The following is an 18,653-nucleotide window of genomic DNA, read 5'->3' as shown; positions in this document are numbered from 1 at the left end:
GGAGGCGAGGCTTGTTGCTCCCGAGTTCGGGCGATGATTGGTCGAGTGCGGTAGGGGGCGTAACTTATCCCGCCTTAGAGCGCGCTGATTGGCTGCGCTCGCGCAAGGGGTGTGGCTTGCCCTGACAGTGATTGACAGGAGAGTGGACGTGGCTTAAATTACCCTGATTGGTCACGTGCGTCTAGGGGGCGTGGTTTATCCCGCGGTGAGGGTGCGGTGTCGGGCTCTCCGTCTAAGGCGCTGCGTGCTTTACGGCTGCGTTCGCGACGCTTTACGCCGGCAGCGGTGACGGGACGAGGGGGGGCTCCCGGTGACCCTCCCCTGTCCCTGTGTGTCCCCCCCCTCCTTCTTTCACCCCCCTTTCCCCCTTGTTTCTGCCTCTGGGCCCCCCCCCCAGCCCCCCTTTTACCGCTTTCCTCCCCTTCCCCCCCTTTAACCCCTCCCTGTCCCCTCTTTGCCCGCCCCGCGACCCCCCTTTAACCCCCCCGTTACCCTTCTTTCCCCCTTAACCCCCCATTTACCCCCTTAACTCCCCTTTCAACCTCCCGCAGCCCCGTTTTACTTTCTTTATTCCTCTTTTTACCCCTTTACATCTCTTTTTTTATTCCCTTTTATCTCCCCGTTACCCTTTTATTCCCTTTTTTTCCCACTTTTACCTGCCTTAACCCCATTTAACCCCTTAACGTCCCCTTTTACCCCCTTTTTACCCCGTTTTATTCCTCTTTTTACCCCCTTTACCCATCTTTTTATCCCTTTTCATCTCTTTTCACTGCCTTTTATCCTTCTCTTCACCTTATTTATCTCGCTTTTTATCTCGTTTTACGCTTTTTTCACCTCCTTTTACCCTATTTTTCCCACATTTTTGCCCCATTTTCCCCCGTTTTCCCTCTCTTTTGCCCCCCCTCCCCGCTCCTGCTCCCCCCCTTTTTGCGATGCGGCGATGCCGGTGCCGTGGCCGTTCCCCCCCTCGGAGCCCCCCTTGCGCTGGGTGCTCGCCAGCCGCCTCGTCACCGGGGTGGTGGGCACCTACAGCCACGTATGGACCAGTGAGTGGGGGGGCACCTACAACCCCATAGGGACCAGTGCGGGGGGGGCACCTACAGCCCATAGGAACCAGTGGGGAGGGACAATTACAGCCCCATAGGGACCAGTGAGTGGGGGGGGCACTTACAGCCACGTATGGACCAGCGGGGGGGGGGGGGCACACTACAGCCCCATAGGGACCAATGAGGGGGGCACCTACAGCCCCATAGGGACCAGTGACCAGTGGGGAGGGTTGGGGGGGTCACCTGCAGCCCCATAGGTGGGGGATTTTTTGCCCTCCCCCCCCCCCCGGCTCCTAAATCAGCTGTGGGTGCCCAGTGGGGGGGATGGGGTGGGGGTGGGGTTGTAGGTGCCCCCCCCTCATTATTTGCCCCTCCCTCAGGGTGCCTGAACCGCCTGCGGGTGCACGACGGTGCCGTGCTGCACGCGCTCGTGGAAGGGAGGGGGCCGCGCACCCCCCTGCTCACTATCGCCAACCACCAGAGCTGCATGGATGACCCCCACCTCTGGGGTAGGGGGGCAGTTATTGGGGGGGGGGGGCAAAATGGGAGGGGTAAATGGGGCGGTGGGGCAAAAGGAGGGGGTAAATGGGGCGGGGGGGCAAAATGGGGGGGGTAAAATGGGGCTGGGGGGCAACTGGGGGGGACTGGGAGGGAAGAAAGGGGGGGCCAGAAGGGGTCGTGGGGGGTTGGAGCTGCAGGGATGACCCCCACTTCTGGGGTAGGGGGGCAGTTATGGGGGGGGGGCAAAATGGGAGGGGTAAATGGGGCGAGGGGTGCGAAATGAGGGGTAAATGGGGCAGGAGGGCAAAATGGGGGGGTAGATGGGACTGGGAGGCAACTGGGAGGGCATAAAGAGGGGCAAAAAGGGGGGGCTGGGGTGTCACAATGGGGTTGGAGGCGTTGCAAGGATGGAGGGGGGGGCAACTGGGGGGACTGGGAGGCACTGGGTCCCCACGCCCCCCCCCATTCCCCCCTCCCCCCAGGTTCTCTGAAGCTGCGCCACATGTGGAGCCTGGAGAAGATGCGGTGGTGAGGCGGGGGGGGACTGGGAGGGACTGGGGGGGCTCCGGGGGGGGCGTCTCACCTCCCCCTTGCCCCCCCGCCCCCCCCCTCCCCTTCCCCAGGACCCCCACGGCCGCCGACATCTGCTTCACCCGCCCGCTGCACGCCCGATTCTTCAGCCTGGGGCGCTGCGTCCCAGTTTGCCGCGGTGAGGGGACTGGGAGGGGATAGAAAGGCACTGGGAGGGACTGGGAAGCGGTGGGACGGGATAGAGGGGGACTGGGAACAACTGGGAGGGACTGGAGAGGGGCGGGAGGGGATGCTGTGTCCTAATGTGCCATGGTGAGGGCACTGGGAGCTACTGGGAGGGGTTGGGGGTAACTGGGAAGGGGTGGGAGGGGATAGAGGAGGACTGGGAGCAACTGGGAGAGGCTGGGGGAGCCGCTTGAGAAGGGGTGGGAGAGGATAGGGGGGACTGGGAGGGACTGGGAAAGGGTAGGAGGAAGTGCCGCGTCCCAGTCTGCCGCGATGAGGGGACTGGGAGCTACTGGGACGGGCTGGGGGTAACTGGGAAGGCTTGTGGGCAACTGGGTGAGGCTGGGGGACACTGGAAGGGGCGGGGGGGGGCTCCCAGTCCATACTGGGAGGCTCCCAATGCTGAACTGGGGCGTAGGGGCCGGCGTTTACCAGCGTGGCATGGATTTCATCCTGGAGAAGCTCGACCAGGGGGAGTGGGTGCACGTCTTCCCCGAGGGTACTGGGAGCACTGGGAGAGACTGGGAGCACGGGGAGGGGGGTGGGATGAAGGATATTGGGCTTGCACTGGGGGCTGGGAGCACCGGGAGGCAACTGGGAGGGGGCTGGGAGCACTGGGAGGCAACTGGAAGGGGGCTGGGAGCACTGGGAGGCAACTGGAAGGGGGCTGGGAGCACTGGGAGATGACTGGGAGGGGCTGGGAGCACTGGGAGGGGGCTGGGAGCACTGGGAGGGGGACTGGGAGGGGGCTGGGAGCACTGGGAGGGGGCTGGGAGCACTGGGAGGGGACTGGGAGGGGACTGGGAGCACTGGGAACTCTTTCCCCGCAGGGAAGGTGATGCTGAGCCAGGAGAGCGGGCGCTTCAAGTGGGGTGAGAGTGTGGCTACCAACCCCCCTCGGGGGGCTACTGACCCCCTGACCCCTCCCCGGGCTACCAATCCCCACATGGCCACCGACCCCCCACACCCCCCACCCCCCCTGAGTGGCCACCACTTGCCCGCAGGCATCGGGCGGCTCTTGGCCGAGTGCAGCCTCGACCCCATCGTCCTTCCGATCTGGCACGGGGGTGAGCTGGGGGGCAACGGGAACGGGGGGGTTAATGGCCACTTGGGGGGCAGCAATGGGGCTGAGGGGCGGCAGTGGCCACCTTGGGGGGGTTTAGTGGCCACTTGGGGGGCAGCGATGGGGCTGAGGGGCGGCAGTGGCCACTTTGGGGGGATTGAGTGGCCACTTGGGGGGCGTTGGTGGCCACTTGGGGGGCAGCAATGGGGTTGGGGTTCGCTTGGGGGGTGTTGGTGGCCACTTGGGAGGCAGCTGTGAGGCTGGGGGGGGGCACTTGTGGGTCCGGCCCCCCCCAGCGCCATCTTTCCCCCCCCCAGGGTTGAACGAGGTGTTGCCCAACAGCCGCCCCTATGTCCCGCGAGTGGGGCAGGTGAGGGGGGCAGCTGTGGGGCAATGTGGGGCAGGGAGGGCAGCTGTGGGGCAGGGGAGCATGTGGAGGGAGCAGCTGTGGGGCAATGTGGGGCAGGGAGGGCAGCTGTGGGGCAGGGGAGCACATGGGTGGCAGCTGTGGGGCAATGTGGGGCAGGGAAGCATATGAGGGGCAGCCATGGGGCAGCTATGGGGCACTGCTTGTCCCCCCCCCCCAGCGCATCACGGTGGTTGTGGGGCGGCCGTTCAGCGTCCGAGTGCTGCGGGAGCGTCTCCGCGCCGAGGGGGCGCCCGCGGTGAGTACTTGGGGGGCTGCCCCATAGCGCTTGTGCCCCATAGCGCTTGTGCCCCATAGTGGCTTAGTTTCCGCCCCCCCCCCCGGCTCTGCCCCACAGATGGAGACACGGAAGGCACTGACGGATTTTGTGCAGCGAGAGTTCGAGGCACTGCGGAGCCGTGCCCGCGTCCTGCACTCTGCCCCATAGCGTGTGGGGCACCCCATAGCGTGTGAGACAACCCATAGCACAGACAACCCCCCCCCCCCCCTTTGTCCCACGGACACCCCTGCCCCATAGCGTGTGGGGTACCCCATAGCGTGTGGGGTGCCCCATAGCATGGAAACCCCTGCCCTATAGCGTGTGGGGCACCCCATAACGTGCAGACACCCCTGCCCGATAGTGTGTGGGGTGCCCCATAGCATGGACACCCCTGCCCCATAGCGCCAATAAAAGTGGTGGAGCCTCAGTTGGGGGTCACAAAGAGGAGACCAAGAGGGTCCCCAAACTCTGGGGGGGGCACAGGAGCCCCTGTTGATCCCAACTCTTTATTGAAGCCTTTTTTGGGGGGTGGGGGGGATGGGGGGTCAGGACCCCCCCAAAAAAGAGGGGCCACAGCCCCCCAAAATTGGGCTGAAAACACCCAGAAATGGGGCTGAAAAGCTGCTCTCAAATTTGAAGGGGTTTGAGGGCGCAGATGGGGTTCCCCTCTCAGTCGCCCTTCTTGTCTCGGGGTCCCTCGTGCACTGCCTGGGGGGAAAAATTTGGGGGTTGGGGGGGCACTAAGGGGGGTTGGGGGGGGAATTTGGGGTTCAGGGGACACTAAGGGGATTGGGGGGCTTTGGGGTTCAAGGTGGGTTTGGGGGACAATAAGGGGCTTTGGGGGGGAATTTGGGGTTCAGGGGGGGTTTGGGGGCACTAAGGGGGTTTTGGGGGGCTTTGGGGTTCGGGTGGGTTGGGGGGCACTAAAGGGGTTTTGGGGGGGAATTTGGGGTTCAGGGGGGTTCAGGGGGCACTAAGGGGATTGGGGGGCTTTGGGGTTCGGGTGGGTTGGGGGGGCACTAAGGGGGTTTGGGGGGGAATTTGGGGTTCAGGAGGGTTTCAGGGGGCACTAAGGGGGTTGGAGGGAGTTTGGGGGGCACTAAGGGGATGTGGGGTTCAGGAGGGGTTCGAGGGGGCACTAAGGGGATTTGGGGGGTTTAAGGGGTTCGGGGGGGCACTAAGGGGATTTGGGAGTTCGGGGGGGTCCCCGTTACCTGCAGCCGCGAGTGCTCCTCCAGCAGACGGTCGTACTCTCGTGTCAGCGCCTCCGCCTGACGCCGCAGTGCCTGCGCCTCATCCTGCGCCCTCAACAGCGCTGGGGGGACCCCCTTATTGCCCCCAGAACCCCTCTTTTTGCCCCCATATCCCTCTTTTTGCCCCCATACCCCCTCTTTTTGCCCCCATACCCGCTCTTTTTGCCCCCATATCCCTCTTTTTGCCCCCATACCCCCTCTTTTTGCCCCCATATCCCTCTTTTTGCCCCCATACCTCCTCTTTTTGCCCCCATACCCGCTCTTTTTGCCCCAGACCCCCTCTTTTTGGCCCCAGACCCCCTCTTTTTGCCCCAGACCCCCTCTTTTTGCTCCCATATCCCACTTTTTGCCCCCGTCCCCCCTCTTTCTGCCCCCCGTACCCCTCTTGCTGGCCGCCAGCTCCTCCTTCAGCCGCTCCACTTCGTCTCTTCTCCCGTTGCCATTTCCCACCTCCCCTCCATCCTCCTGCAGCCGCTGCCGAGGGACGAAAACACCCAAAAATGGGTTATTTGTTGGGGTTTTTTGCCCCCGTACCCCCTCTTTTTGCCCCCCCAAACCTTGCGCAGGGCATCGTTCTCCTCCATGTAGCGGCGAGCGGCTCGGCCGGCGCCTTCCGCCTGCTTGCGGAATGCCTCTCCCGCGGCGCCCAGCACGGCCTGCTGCGAGATCAGCGTCACCAAGCGGCGCAGGAGGCTGCGGGGACCCCAAAAATGGCCCGAATCACCCCAAAAATCCCAACGCACGCCCCCCCCCCCCCCCCATCCTTCTCTCAAACCCCATCGTCAAATGCTAAAGGCACCGCATGAGAAGAGGAGAGACCTTGAAACGCACCAAAATCCACGCCGGGGACCCCCAAATTGCCTCTAAACACCCCAAAATCAACACCAGGGACCCCCAAATCGCCTCTAAACACCCCAAAATCAACACCAGGGACCCCCAAATCGGCTCAAAACACCCCAAAATCCAAGCCAGGGACCCTCAAATCATCTCTAAACACCCCAAAATCAACACCAGGGACCCCCAAATCGCCTCAAAACACCCCAAAATCCACGCTGGGGACCCCCAGAGACCCTGAAGCACCCCAAAGCTAGGCTGGGGACCCCCAAATCACCTCAAAAGATCCTAAAATCCATGCCAAGGGACCCCCCAGAGACCCCAAAGCAGTCCCAAATTGATGCATGGGAATCCCCAGAGACCCCAAAAACACCTCAAAAGCCAAGCCAAAACCTCCAGAGATCCCAAATCACCCCTGTAGGACCCCCAGGGACCCCCAAATCCCTCCCAGGACCCCCTTAAGCCCCCCCATGGGACCTCTAGAGACTCCCAGGGATCCCCAAATTCCCCCGTGGGACCCCCTGAGAACCCCAGGGGCCCCCAAATCCTGCCCAGGACCCCCATAAGTCCCCCCAGGGACCCCCAAATCCTGGCCAGGACCCCCATAAGTCCCCCCAGGGACCCCCAAATCCCCTCCCCAGCTCACAAGGAGAGCAGGAGGGCGAAGCCGGCGAGGTAGAGGTTGCGTTGGGCGCGGAAAAGCTTCATGTGGAAGTGCTCGAGGGCGCCGGGAGTGCTCTGCAGAGCCAATCGCTCCGTCACGTCATATTTACGGGTCTCGCGGACAGCGTCTTGCAGGAGGAAAGGACCCCGAAATCACCCCCAGAGCCCCCAGATCGCCTGTGGAACCTCCCGAGACCCCCAAATCCCACCAATGGACCCCCATAAGCTCCCTATGGGACATCTAAAGACACCCAGAGACCCCCCCAGATCCTCCCCAGGGACCCTCAAATCCTCTGGGGAACCTCCTGAGATCCCCCAGGGATCCCCTAAAACCCACCGAGGAGAAGGAGGACAAGGATGACGATGAGGACGACGAAGACGGTGTTGCCATACGCCACAGCCAAACCCACTAGGCGAGACTTGAAGATCTTCTGCCATCTTAAAGAGGGGGGGGGGTGGGAACCCCAAAATGCATCCAGGGACCCCCAAAATGGGCCCAGGACACCCCACGCCCCTCCCCTCACCGTGTGGCCGAGATGAAAGGGACACAGAGCAGGAGGACGAGGAAGACCTCGGCGTAGAGGAAGGCAGCGACCGCTGTCCACTGCAGGCTCATGGCGTCCTGGGGGGGCAATTGGGGGGGGGGTAATTAGAGGGGGCAATTAGAGGCGGCAGAAAGGGAGAGGGGGCAAAGAGAGGAGTGGGAGAGAAATTAGAGGGGAGGGGATAATTGGAGCAGAAAGAGGGGAGAGAGCAATTAGAGGGGAGGGGGCAATTAGAGGGGCAGAAAGAGGGGAGAGGCAATTAGAGAGGGTTAGTTAGAGGGCATGGGGCAATTAGAGGGGAGGGGCAATTAGAGGGGAGGACCAATTAAAGGGAGCAAACAGGCGGGGGGGCAAAGAGAGAGGGGCAATTAAAGAAGGGGAGTGGGCAAAGAGGGGCAATTAGAGGGGAGGGGCAATTAAAGCAGGGGCAATTAAAGCAGGGGCAATTAAAGAAGGGGAGGGGCCAAAGAGAGGGGCAATTAGAAGGCAGGAGGCAATTGGGGGTCAATTAAAGAAGGAGAGGAGGCAATTAATGGGGGCAAAGAGAGAGGGGGCAATTAAAGAAGGGGAGTGGGCAAAGAGGGGCAATTAGAGGGGGAGGGGCAATTAAAGCAGGGGCAATTAAAGAAGGGGAGGGGCCTAAGAGGGGGGGCAATTAGAGGCGGAGCAGAAAGAGGGAAGGAGCAATTAAAGAAGGGGAGGGAGCAAAGAGAGGGGCAATTAGAAGGGAGGAGGCAATTGGGGGGCAGTTAAAGAAGGAGAGGGGGCAATTAATGGGGGCAAAGAGGGGGGAGGGGCCAAAGAGAGGGGAGGGGGCTGCCCTCCCCCCTTCCCCCCACAGAAGCTATGGGTCATTATTCAGCGCCCCCCCCCCTCCCCCCCCAATGGCCCCAATTCTCACTATTTGGCAGCGCAGTCCGCGGCGCTCACGGCCCTAAACCGGAAGCAAAACCCCGAGGAGGGAGGAAGGGGGGGGGGGGAGGGGGGAGGAAGCCACGCCCCCTAAAGCCGAGTAGACCAGTCAGAGCGGGTGGTGAGCTCAAGCCACGCCCCTCCCTTCCAGCGGAGACCAATGAGAAAAGGCTCTACAGGGCTCCTGGGGGTCCTTAAAGGCTCCTGGGGGTCTCTACAGGTCTCCTGAGGATCCTTAAAGGCTCCTGGGGGTCCTTAAAGGCTCCTGGGGTTCTCTACAGGTCTACTGAGGATGCTTAAAGGCTCCTGGGAGTCTCCACAGCACTCCTGGGGATCTTGAAAGGCTCCTCGGGGTCCTGAAAGGCTCCTGGGGGTCTCTACACGTCGTCTGAGGATCCTTAGAGGCTCCTGGGGGTCTCTACAGGCCTCCTGAGGATCCTTAAAGGCTCCTGGGGGTCTCTACAGGGCTTCTGGGGGTCCTTAAAGGCTCCTGGGGGTCTCTACAGGGCTCCTGAGGATCCTTAAAGGCTCCTTGGGGTCTCTACAGGGCTCCTGGGGGTCTCTACAGGTCTCCTGAGGGTCCTTAAAGGCTTCTGGGGTTCCTTAATGGCTCCTGGGGGTCTCTCCAGGGCTCCTGAGGATCCTGAAAGGCTTCTCGGGGTCTCTCCAGGTCTTCTGAGGATCCTTAGAGGCTCCTGGGGGTCTCTACAGGGCTTCTGGGGGTCCTGAAAGGCTCGTGGGGGTCTCTGGGAGAAAAAAAATGGGTTGAAAAAACTGGGTTGAAAACTGGCTGGAGGCCACTTACAAGTGGGGTTCCCCAGGGCTCGGTACGGGGTCCAGCCCTGTTCAATGTCTTTATCAATGCCCTGGATGAAGGCATTGAGTGCACCCTCAGCAAGTTTGCGGACGACACTGAGCTGGGAGGAAGTGTAGATCTGCTGGAGGGTAGGGAGGCTCTGCAAAGGGATCTGAACAGGCTGGACTGCTGGGCCGAGACCAATGGCATGAGGTTTAACAAGGCCAAATGCCGGGTCCTGCACTTGGGGCACAACAACCCTATGCAGCGCTATGGACTGGGGGAGAGTGGCTGGAGAGCTGCACGGAAGAGAAGGACCTGGGGGTGTTGGTTGACAGCGACTGAACATGAGCCAGCAGAGTGCCCAGGTGGCCAAGAAGGCCAATGGCATCTTGGCTTGGATCAGAAATGGGGTCACCAGCAGGTCCAGGGAGGGGATTCTCCCTCTGTACTCGGCACTGGTGAGACCGCACCTCGAATACTGTGTTCAGTTCTGGGCCCCTCACCACAAGAAGGATGTGGAGGCTCTGGAGCGTGTCCAGAGAAGAGCAACAAAGCTGGTGAGGGGCTGGAGAACGTCTGACGAGGAGTGGCTGAGAGAGCTGGGGTTGTTTAGCCTGGAGAAGAGGAGGCTGAGGGGAGACCTCATTGCTCTCTAGAACTGCCTGAAAGGAGGTTGTGGAGAGGAGGGCGCTGGGCTCTTCTCCCAAGTGACAGGGGACAGGACAAGAGGGAATGGCCTGAAGCTCCGTCAGGGGAGGTTCAGGTTGGATATCAGAAAAAAATTCTTCACAGTAGAGTCATCGGGCACTGGAACAGCTGCCCAGGGAGGGGGTTGAGTCGCCTTCCCTGGAGGTGTTTAAGGAACGGTGGATGAAGTGCTTAGGGACATGGTTTAGGGAGTGTTAGGAATGGTTGGACTCGATGATCCAGTGGGTCCTTTCCAACCTGGTGATTCTGTGATTCTGTGATTTCAGCATTTGGGGGCGATTTTGGGGTCCAAAAAGGGATTCAGGAGTGAAATCTGCGGCTTTTTGGGGTGCAAAGAGGGATTTTTGGGGTGAAATTTTGGGCTTTTGGGGCAATAAGGGGGATTTTGGGATGCGGTTCCCCCCCAATCCAACGCTCCCGTTTTCCCACTGTGGTTTTATTGGAAAAAAGCTCCTTTTTTGGGGGGTTTCTCCCCAAATTCCTGTGGGGTTTTTGGGGGGCGATTTCAGAGCCGCAGCGTCGACTCCAGCGACTGTGACAGCTTCGCCGCCAACTTCTCTGCAGGGGAGAATTTGGGGGTTCAGGGCGGGATTTGGGGGTTCAGGGGGGATTTGGGGGTTCAATGAGGTTTGGGGGTTCAGGAGGGAATTGGGGGTTCAATGGGGTTTCGGGGTTCAATGGGGTTTGGGGGTTCAGGGATGGTTTGGGGGTTCAGGGGGGATTTGGGGGTTCAATGGGGTTTCGGGGTTCAATGGGGTTTGGGTGTTCGGGGGGATTTGGGGGTTCAAGGGGGGTTTGGGGGTTCAGGGAGGGTTTGGGGGTATGGGGGGATTTGGGCATTCAGGTTTTGGGGTACGGGGGGGTTTGGGGGTTCAATGGGGATTTGGGGGTTCAGGGAGGGTTTGGGGGTTCAATGGGGTTTTGGGGTACCGGTGGTTTTGGGGGACAGGTTTTGGGGTACAGGGGGGGTTTTGAGGTACAGGGCGGTTTTGAGGTATGGGGGGGTTTGGGTTTTGGGGTACAGGGGGGGTTTTGGGGTTCAGGTTTTGGGATACAGGGGGGTTTTGAGGTATGGGGGGGTTTGGGTTTTGGGGTACAGAGGGGTTTTGGGGTATGGGGGGGTTTAGGGTTCGGGTTTTTGGGGTACAAAAGGGTTTTGGGGTACAGGGGGGTTTTGGGGTTCAGGTTTTGGGTTCAGGTTTTGGGGTACGGGGGGTTTTGGGGTATGGGGGGTTTAGGGTTCGGGTTTTGAAGTACAGGGGAGTTTTGGGGTTCAGGTTTTGGGGTACGGGGGGTTGGCGTTTGGGTTTTGGGGTACAGGGGAGTTTTGGGGTTCAGGTTTTGGGGTACAGGGGGGATTTTGGGGTTCGGGTTTTGGGGTACGGGGGGGTTTTGGGGTTGGGTTTTTTGGGGTTCGGGTTTTTGGGGTGCTGACCGGCCCTCCTGCGCAGGCGCCGTCGCCGCCGCCCGGCCGCGCGCAGTCCGTGGCCCTGGAAAAGGGGGGGCAGCGCCGGCACCGCCGCCAGCGCTGGATCTCGGGGTACAGGGGAGCCCCCAAACTCCCCCGGCGGAGGCCGAGCACGCAGCTGCACCTGCAGAGCACCCCAAAATCCACCCTGAACCCCGAAAATCCACCCCTGAACCCCCCAAAATCCATCCTGAACCCCCCAAAATCCACCCTGAACCCCCCAAAATCTACCCTGAACCTCCCAAAATCATTCCTGAACCCCCAAAATCCAACCTGAACCCCCAAAATCCAACCTGAACCCTCCAAAATCCACCCTGAACCCTCCAAAATCCACCCTGAACCCCCAAAATCCACCCGAACCCCCCAAAATCCATCCTGAACCCCCAAAAATCCACCTCTGAACCCCCCAAAATCCATCCTGAACCCCTAAAATCCATCCTGAACCCCCAAAATCCAAACTGAACCCCCACAAATCCACCCCTGAACCCCACAAAATCATTCCTGAACCCCCAAATTCACCCTCGAACCCCCAAAAATCCATACCGAAGCCCCAAAATCCACCCTGAACCCCAAAATCCCCCTCAACCCCAAACCCTCCTGAACCTCCAAATCCTTCTAAACCCCAAACCCTCCCCTTGAACCCCCAAATCCACTCAACCCCAACTCCCCTCAACCCCAAAACCTCCCCCTGAACCCCAAAATCCCCCCTCTGAACACCCCAAATCCCCTCCTGAACCCAGAAATCCCCCTCCGGACCCCTCCAAAATCCCTTTGTCACCTCCAGGTCGCATTCTGCACCCCCAAATTCCTCCTCCTCTTCCTCCTCCTCCTCCACAAGCACCTCTGGAACAGCTTTTGGGGTCCCCCCATGAGATTTTGGGGTTCATGGGGGGAGGGAAAAAGGGGGGGACCCCCCAATTTCTTACGGATGTCGCCGCGATCCAGAGCGTCCAAATCGAGGGGTGCCGAAAGCTCCGGGACGATGTGGGACTCCAAGTGTACCCCAGAAGTTTTGGGGGGACGGGTGTAGTAGGAGATATCACCCCTAAGGGGGGGGACCCCAAAAAATTGGGGGGGTCAGAGGGGGAGGGGACCCCTTAAAGACCCCCAAAAGTGGGTCTGGGGATGGGGGGACCCCAAAAATGGGGGTGAAAGGGGTGAGGAGACCCCTTAAAGACCCCCAAAAATGGGTTTGGGGGTGGGGGGACCCCAAAAAAGGGGGTGAAGAGACCTCTTAAAGACCCCCAAAAGTGGGTTTGGGGGTGGGGTGACCCCAAAAAAAGGAGTGAAGAGACCCCTTAAAGACCCCCAAAAGTGGTTCTGGGGGTGGGGGGACCCCAAAAAAGGGGGTGAAGGGGGTGAGGGGACCCCTTAAAGACCCCTAAAAGTGGGTCTGGGAGTGGGGGGACCCCAAAAAAGGGGGTGAAGGGGGTGAGGGGACCCCTTAAAGACCCCAAAAAATGGATTTGAGGGTGGGGGGACCCCAAAGAAGGGGGTGAAGGGACTCCTTAAAAACCCCCAAAAGTGGGTCTGGGGGTGAGGGAACGCCAAAAAAGGGGGTGAAGGGGGTGAGGGGACCCCTTAAAGACCCCCTAAAAGTGGGTTTGGGGGTGAGGGGACCCCAAAAAAGGGGTGAAGGACCTCTAAAAAGAGGGGTTAGAAAGTGGGGTGACGCCAAAAATAGGGATTAGAAAGTGGGGTGACCCCAAAAATTGGGGTTAGAAAGTGTGGTGACCCCCAAAAATGGGGATCAGGTAGATCGGAGCCCCCCCAAAAATATAACAGAATGAATAAAGAGCCCTTTGCTGACCCCAAAAAAGGGGGAGGGGAGAAAGTGGGGGACCCCCCAAAACTGAGGGGTGAGAAAAGGAAATTGGGGGGGTGTCAGGAATTGGGGTACCCCCCCTGCAGTCCCCCAAAAGCTCACCGGCTCCAGCGGCGCAGCAGCTCGAGGGCGGCGGCGCGGGAATCGGGGACCCCCCCGGCGCGAAGACGCCCCCGACGGAGCGCGAGGAGAGACAGGAAACGAAGCGGATCCTCCGGACAAGGGGGGACCCCAAAAACAGACTGGAGCTGAAGAGGGGGACCCCCAAAATAGAGCCTGAAGTTAAAAAGGTACCCCGAAAAACAAAGCGCGGAAGGCAAACGGCCCCTCCTGAACCCCCCAAATTCACCCCTGAACCCCCCAAATCCATCCTGAACCCCCCAAAGTCCACCCTGAACCCCCAAAATTCCACCCCTGAACCCCCCAAATCCACCCTGAACCCCCAAAATACACCCCTGAACCCCCCAAAATCCCACTCTGAACATCAAAATTCCACTCTGAAGCCCCAAAATCCCACCCCTGAACCCCCAAAATCCATCCTGAACCCCCCAAATCCCACCCTGAACCCCCCAAAATCCCACTCTGAACATCAAAGTTCCACTCTGAAGCCCCAAAATCCCACCCCTGAACCCCCAAAATCCATCCTGAACCCCCAAATCCCACCCTGAACCCCCAAAATCCCACTCTGAAGCATCAAAATTCCACCCCTGAACCCCCAAAATCCATCCTGAACCCCCAAAATCCCCCGTGAGCCCCCAAAATCCTCAACCCCAATCCGTAAACCCCAAAAGCCACTCTGAACCCCCAAAATCCTCTTCAACCCCAATCCCTGAACCCCCAAATCCCCTCTGAACCCCAAAATCTTCTTCAATCCCAATCCCTGAACCCCCAAATCCCCCCTGAACCCTCAAAATCCTCTTCAACCCCAACCCCTGAACCCCCAAATCCACTCTGAACCCCCAAATCCCCCCTGAACCCCCCAAAATCCTCTTCAATCCCAATCCCCGAACCCCCTAATCGTCCCTGAACCCCCAAATCCTGACCTGCTCGGGGGGGCAGCGCTGGACGATGGCGGCGGCGGGGCTGAGGGGGTCCCGTAGGGTTTGGGGGTTCAGGGCCCCCCGAAGCGGGAGGAGGGAAGAAGGTCCCGTTTCCATGACGACACCCGGAGAATCCAAGAGGCGGATGTGGCGCCCAATCTGCACCGCCTGTACCGACCTGGGGGGGACCCCAAAACCAGGGGGCTCGTCACCCCAAAACAGAGCACCGCGACCCCCAAAATGGGGCTCGGGGAGAGCAAAATGGAGGCGTGACCTCCAAAATGGGGGTATGACACCCAAAACAGGGGCGGGGGACCCCAAAATAAGGGGGTGAATCCCCAAAATAGGGGGGTGAACCCCCAAAATGGGGACACGGGGACCCCAAAATAGGGGATGGCCCACAAAATGGGGGAACAGGGAGGCCAAAATAAGGGGGTGAACCCCAAAATGGGGGAAGGGAGAGGCCAAAATAGGGGGTGACCCCCCCAAAATGGGAGGGTGAGATACCAAAATATGGGGGTGAACCCCCAAAATGGGGACACAGGGAGCCCAAAATAGGGGGTGACCCCCCCAAAATGGGAGTGTGAGACACCAAAATATGGGAGTGAACCCCAAAATGGGGGCCCGGGAACACCAAAATAGAGGGATGACCCCAAAACAGGGGTGTGAGACACCCAAACATGGGGATGAACCCCAAAATGGGGGTATGGGGAGAACAAAATATGGGGGTGACTTCCAAAATGGGGGCCCGGAGAGAACAAAATAGAGCGGTGACCCCCAAAATGGGGGTAAGGAGAGCCCAAAATACAGGGGTGAACCCCAAAATGGGGGCATTAGGACCCCAAAATATGGGGCTGAACCCCAAAATGGGGGTGTGGGGAACCCGAAATAGGGGGTGACCCCCAAAATGGGGGTGTGAGACACCAAAATATGGGGATGAACCCCCAAAATGGGGACATGGGGAGCCCAAAATAGGGGGTGACCCCCAAAATGGGGTCATTAGGACCCCAAAATATGGGGCTGAACCCCAAAATGGGGGTATGGGGAGAACAAAATAGGACGGTGACCCCCCAAAATGGAGGTATGGGGAGCCCAAAATCTGGGGGTGACCCCCAAAACGGAAAGGGGGGTCCCTTACCTGGTGACCCCCGGGATCGCCCCCACCCGACAGGCGCGGCTGCGCTTGAGGCTGTTGATGAGACTGCTCTTCCCGACATTGGGGTGTCCTGGGGGGGGGGCACAGGGGGGTTGGGGGGGTCCCAGAGGGGTTTTGGGGGTCCTGGGGGGGTTTGGGGGGACATCAGATGTGGGGGGGGGTGGATTTGAGGGGGCTCAGGGGGTTGGGGAGGGCTGAGGAGGGTTGGAATTGGTTTTGGGGGGGTCCCTGGGGGTTTTGGAGGGGGTCCCGGGGGTTTGGGGGTGTTCCCAGTGGATTTGGGGGCGTCCCAGGGGTTTGGGGGGGATCTGAGGGTATTTGGGGGAGTCCCAGGGGTTTGGGGGTGTTCCCAGGGGCTTTTGAGGGGTCCCAGGGGTTTGGGGGGGATCCCCATGATTTGGGGGGGGTCCCAGGGACTTTGGGGGTGTTGCCAGTGGATTTGGGGGGGATCCCAGTGGATTTGGGGGGATCTCAGGGGTTTGGGGGGATTTCAAGGGTTTGGGGGTGTTCCCAGGGGTTTGGGGGTGTTCGCAGTGGATTTGGGGGTCCCCCCCCGCCATACCCACGACGCCGACGGTGACAGTGGTGCGTGCGGTGCCGGCGCGGGAGGAGGCGGCGAGGAGCCGGAGCAGCGCCGCGGCCCCCACACTGCCCCCCCCCGCCAGGAGCCCCCCCGGAGCCCCCCCCGCGGGGACACGGCTCTGCTTCTGGGGGGACACCACCGACGCATCACCAAACGCACCCCCAAACCCCCCCGTGTCACCCCCATGTCCCCCCAAATCCCGCCAGGCCCCCCCAAATCCCCCCATGTCCTCTCACCCCCCCTCAATCCCCCCAACGTCCTCTTGTCCCCCCCAAATCCCCTCGTGTCCCCCCCAAATCCCCCCCAATCCCCCCAACGTCCTCTCATCCCCCCCCAAATCCCCCCCGTGTCCCCCCACAGACCCCCCAAATCCCCATGTTCCCCCAAATCCCCCCCGTGTTCCCCCCACAGACCCCCCCAAATCCCCCCATGTCCTCTTGACCCCCCCAATCCCCCCAACGTCCTCTTGTCCCCCCCAAATCCCCCTGTGTCCCCCCAGACCCCCGTGTCCCCCCATATCCCCCCATAACCCCCACATCCTGTGTCCCCCACACCCCCCCATGTCCCCCCAGAGCCCCCACGTCCCCCATATCCCCCCATAACCCCCACGTCCCGTGTCCCCCCACACCCCCCATGTCCCCCCCAGACCCCCCGTGTCCCCCCATAACCCCCACGCCCCGCATCCCCCCACACCCCCCACATCCCCCCAGACACCCGTGTCCCCCTCCACCCCCCATATCCCCCCAGACCCCTGTGTCCCCCCACATCCCCATGTCCCTATGACTCTCTTGTGTCCCCACAACCCCACATCCCCCCAAAACCCCCACGTCCCGTGTCCCCCCACACCCCCCGTGTCTCCCCATGTCCCTCCAGACCCCCATGTCCCCCCAAACCCCCCCATAATCCCCATGTCCCCCCAGAACCCCCAGAACCCCCACACCCCTATGTCCCCCCACGTCCCCTATATCCCCCCATATCCCCCACGTCCCGTGTCCCCCCACACTCCCCGTGTCCCCCCAGACCCCCCATGCCCCCCCCAACCCCCCCCGTGTCCCCACCAGGCGGTGGCTCTGGCGCTGCGTACAGGCCTTGAAGGCCACAGTGGGGAACTCTGCGCGGAGCGCCTTCAGCCACGAAGTGACCACATCGCGCGGCACCAGATCTGCGGAAAGAACGGGATGGAGGGGGGGTGTGTCAGGGGGATCCCAAAAAAAAACGGGGACACCCCCTCGAATCCATATCCCCGCACGCCAAAAGAAACACCGCCAACCCCAAGAAAATCGCAACGAAAACGCCTCTAACCACACAAAAAACACCCAGAAACACCCCAAAAAACACCCCAAACCCCCCAAAACCACCCAGAATCCCCCCAAAAGCACCCCAACCCCAAAACTCACCCAGAATCCCCCAAAAAAACACCCCAACCCCCCCAAAACCAACCAGGATCCCCCCAAAAACCACCCCAACTCCCCCAAAACCACCCAGAATCCCCCAAAACCACCAACCCCCCAAAACACACCCAGAATCCCCCCAAAACCACCATAAAAACCACCCCAACTCCCCAAAAAAGACCTCGAGCCCCCCAAACCCACCCAGAATCTCCCCAAAACCACCCCAAGCCCCCCAAGCTCCCCAAAATCCCCCCAAAAACACCCCAACCCCCCAAACCCCACCCAGATCCCCCAAAACCCACCCCAAGCCCCCTAAAACCACCCAAAACCACCCCACCCCCCCAAAAGCACTCAAAACCCCACTCAAACCCCCCAAAACCAACCTCGACATCCCAAAAACCACCCAAATCCCCCCAAAACCACAACCCCCCCAAAAAAACACCCCAAACCCCACTCCAACCCCCCAAAACCACTCAAAGCCCCACTCCAACCCCCCAAAAACCATCCCAACACCCCAAAATCCACCCAAACCCCTAAAAAACAACTCAAAAACCACCCCAACACCCCAAAAAAACACCCCAAAACCACTCAAAGCCCCTCTCCAATCCCCTAAAAACCACCCGACACCCCAAAATCCACCCAAACCCCCCAAAAGATCCTAAAAAATGGAGTGGGGGGACCCCAAAAATGGAGCAAAAGAGACCCCAAATCTAACAGTCAAAGCGAGGGGAGACCCCAAAAGTGAGAGGAGGAAATGGAGTAACTCAAAAAAGGGGGTTCAGGGGTGTGAGAGAGGTGAGAAAGTGCAAAAAAAGGGGGGGGAGGAGACCCTAAAAAAGGAGGTTTAGGGTGGGGGGACCCCCAAAAAATGGGGGCAGAGAGAGGGAGACCCCAAAAAATGTGGGTAGAGAGAGGGGGACGCCAAAAAGTGGGGTGAGGATACGAAAGGAACCCATAGAATAGAGTTTAAGGAGTAAAAAATCACCCAAAAAAGAAGACGAAGGGGTGTGACGATGCCAAAAAATGGGGTTGAGGAATGGGGAACCCCAAAAATAAGGGGGTGAAAAATGGGGGTACCGATCTTGTTGAGCACCAGGACGAGGCGCTGCCGCGGTCCAGCGCTGCGAACGGCCGCTTCGAGCTGTGCGCTGCGACTTCCCTGAGGGTCGCGCGCATCCAGGACCTCCAGCACTACGTCAGCCGCATCCAACACCTGCAAAAAATGGGGTGCAGGGGGGTTGAGGGGTACCCCAAAACCCAAACCCCACCCCCACCCCAAAACCGCCTCCACCAAAGCCTTTTTTTTTACCTTACGCAGCTCCCGCCCGTATTGCCGCAGCGACGCCTCCTCCTCCTCCTGCGGGTGCCCCGTGTTAAAAAGGGGGGACCCCAAGATTAAAGGGGAACCCCAAAATCAAGGGGGA

At 60.4% G+C, this 18,653-nt stretch overlaps 3 protein-coding genes across 14 annotated transcripts in view; 1 reads left to right on the top strand and 2 right to left on the bottom strand.

Annotated features, from left to right (window-relative positions):
- Positions 1-521: 521 nt before the first annotated feature.
- TAFAZZIN (tafazzin, phospholipid-lysophospholipid transacylase) lies at positions 522-4,479 on the top strand. 10 transcript variants are annotated; one of them, XM_054052237.1, is made up of 10 exons: positions 524-1,046; positions 1,427-1,555; positions 2,030-2,072; positions 2,171-2,256; positions 2,722-2,779; positions 3,134-3,175; positions 3,308-3,370; positions 3,684-3,736; positions 3,954-4,031; positions 4,131-4,479. In XM_054052237.1, exons 1-10 carry the CDS (start codon positions 941-943, stop codon positions 4,244-4,246), a joined length of 774 nt encoding a protein of 257 aa, XP_053908212.1. In that variant the 5' UTR covers positions 524-940; the 3' UTR covers positions 4,247-4,479. The 10 variants fall into 10 exon arrangements, with proteins under 10 accessions (XP_053908214.1, XP_053908212.1, XP_053908209.1 ...); XM_054052234.1 differs by having other exon boundaries at positions 525-1,046; positions 2,739-2,802; XM_054052233.1 differs by having other exon boundaries at positions 528-1,046; positions 2,030-2,075; positions 2,739-2,802.
- A 66-nt stretch (positions 4,480-4,545) lies between these two features.
- BCAP31 (B cell receptor associated protein 31) lies at positions 4,546-8,327 on the bottom strand. 3 transcript variants are annotated; one of them, XM_054052245.1, is made up of 8 exons: positions 8,249-8,327; positions 7,327-7,424; positions 7,140-7,240; positions 6,786-6,877; positions 5,863-5,964; positions 5,686-5,779; positions 5,267-5,367; positions 4,546-4,760 (listed from the first exon to the last, which is right to left on the bottom strand). In XM_054052245.1, the coding sequence occupies exons 2-8, from the start codon at positions 7,416-7,418 to the stop codon at positions 4,722-4,724; spliced, it is 621 nt and encodes a 206-aa protein (XP_053908220.1). In that variant the 5' UTR covers positions 7,419-7,424; positions 8,249-8,327; the 3' UTR covers positions 4,546-4,721. The 3 variants fall into 3 exon arrangements, with proteins under 3 accessions (XP_053908220.1, XP_053908221.1, XP_053908219.1); XM_054052246.1 differs by having other exon boundaries at positions 5,863-5,961; positions 8,249-8,326; XM_054052244.1 differs by having other exon boundaries at positions 5,863-5,998; positions 6,786-6,930; positions 8,249-8,315.
- A 1,856-nt stretch (positions 8,328-10,183) lies between these two features.
- The window catches only part of LOC128849725 (guanine nucleotide-binding protein-like 3-like protein), an 11,973-nt gene continuing 3,503 nt past the window's right edge, over positions 10,184-18,653 (bottom strand). The window contains exons 6-16 of the mRNA XM_054052232.1: positions 18,539-18,586; positions 18,307-18,442; positions 16,897-17,000; positions 15,818-15,962; positions 15,238-15,325; positions 14,103-14,277; positions 13,162-13,307; positions 12,161-12,279; positions 12,013-12,086; positions 11,202-11,358; positions 10,184-10,324 (exon numbers count right to left, since the gene is read on the bottom strand). Coding sequence (XP_053908207.1) covers positions 10,272-10,324; positions 11,202-11,358; positions 12,013-12,086; positions 12,161-12,279; positions 13,162-13,307; positions 14,103-14,277; positions 15,238-15,325; positions 15,818-15,962; positions 16,897-17,000; positions 18,307-18,442; positions 18,539-18,586 — 1,245 coding nt within the window. The 3' untranslated portion in view covers positions 10,184-10,271. The remainder of the gene's footprint in view (positions 10,325-11,201; positions 11,359-12,012; positions 12,087-12,160; positions 12,280-13,161; positions 13,308-14,102; positions 14,278-15,237; positions 15,326-15,817; positions 15,963-16,896; positions 17,001-18,306; positions 18,443-18,538; positions 18,587-18,653) is intronic.

This window comes from Cuculus canorus, chromosome 32 (assembly GCF_017976375.1).
Source record: "Cuculus canorus isolate bCucCan1 chromosome 32, bCucCan1.pri, whole genome shotgun sequence".
NCBI lineage: Eukaryota > Metazoa > Chordata > Aves > Cuculiformes > Cuculidae > Cuculus > Cuculus canorus.
The sequence above is the reverse complement of the archived record's forward strand: the minus strand, read 5'-3'. Positions and strand labels throughout refer to the sequence as shown.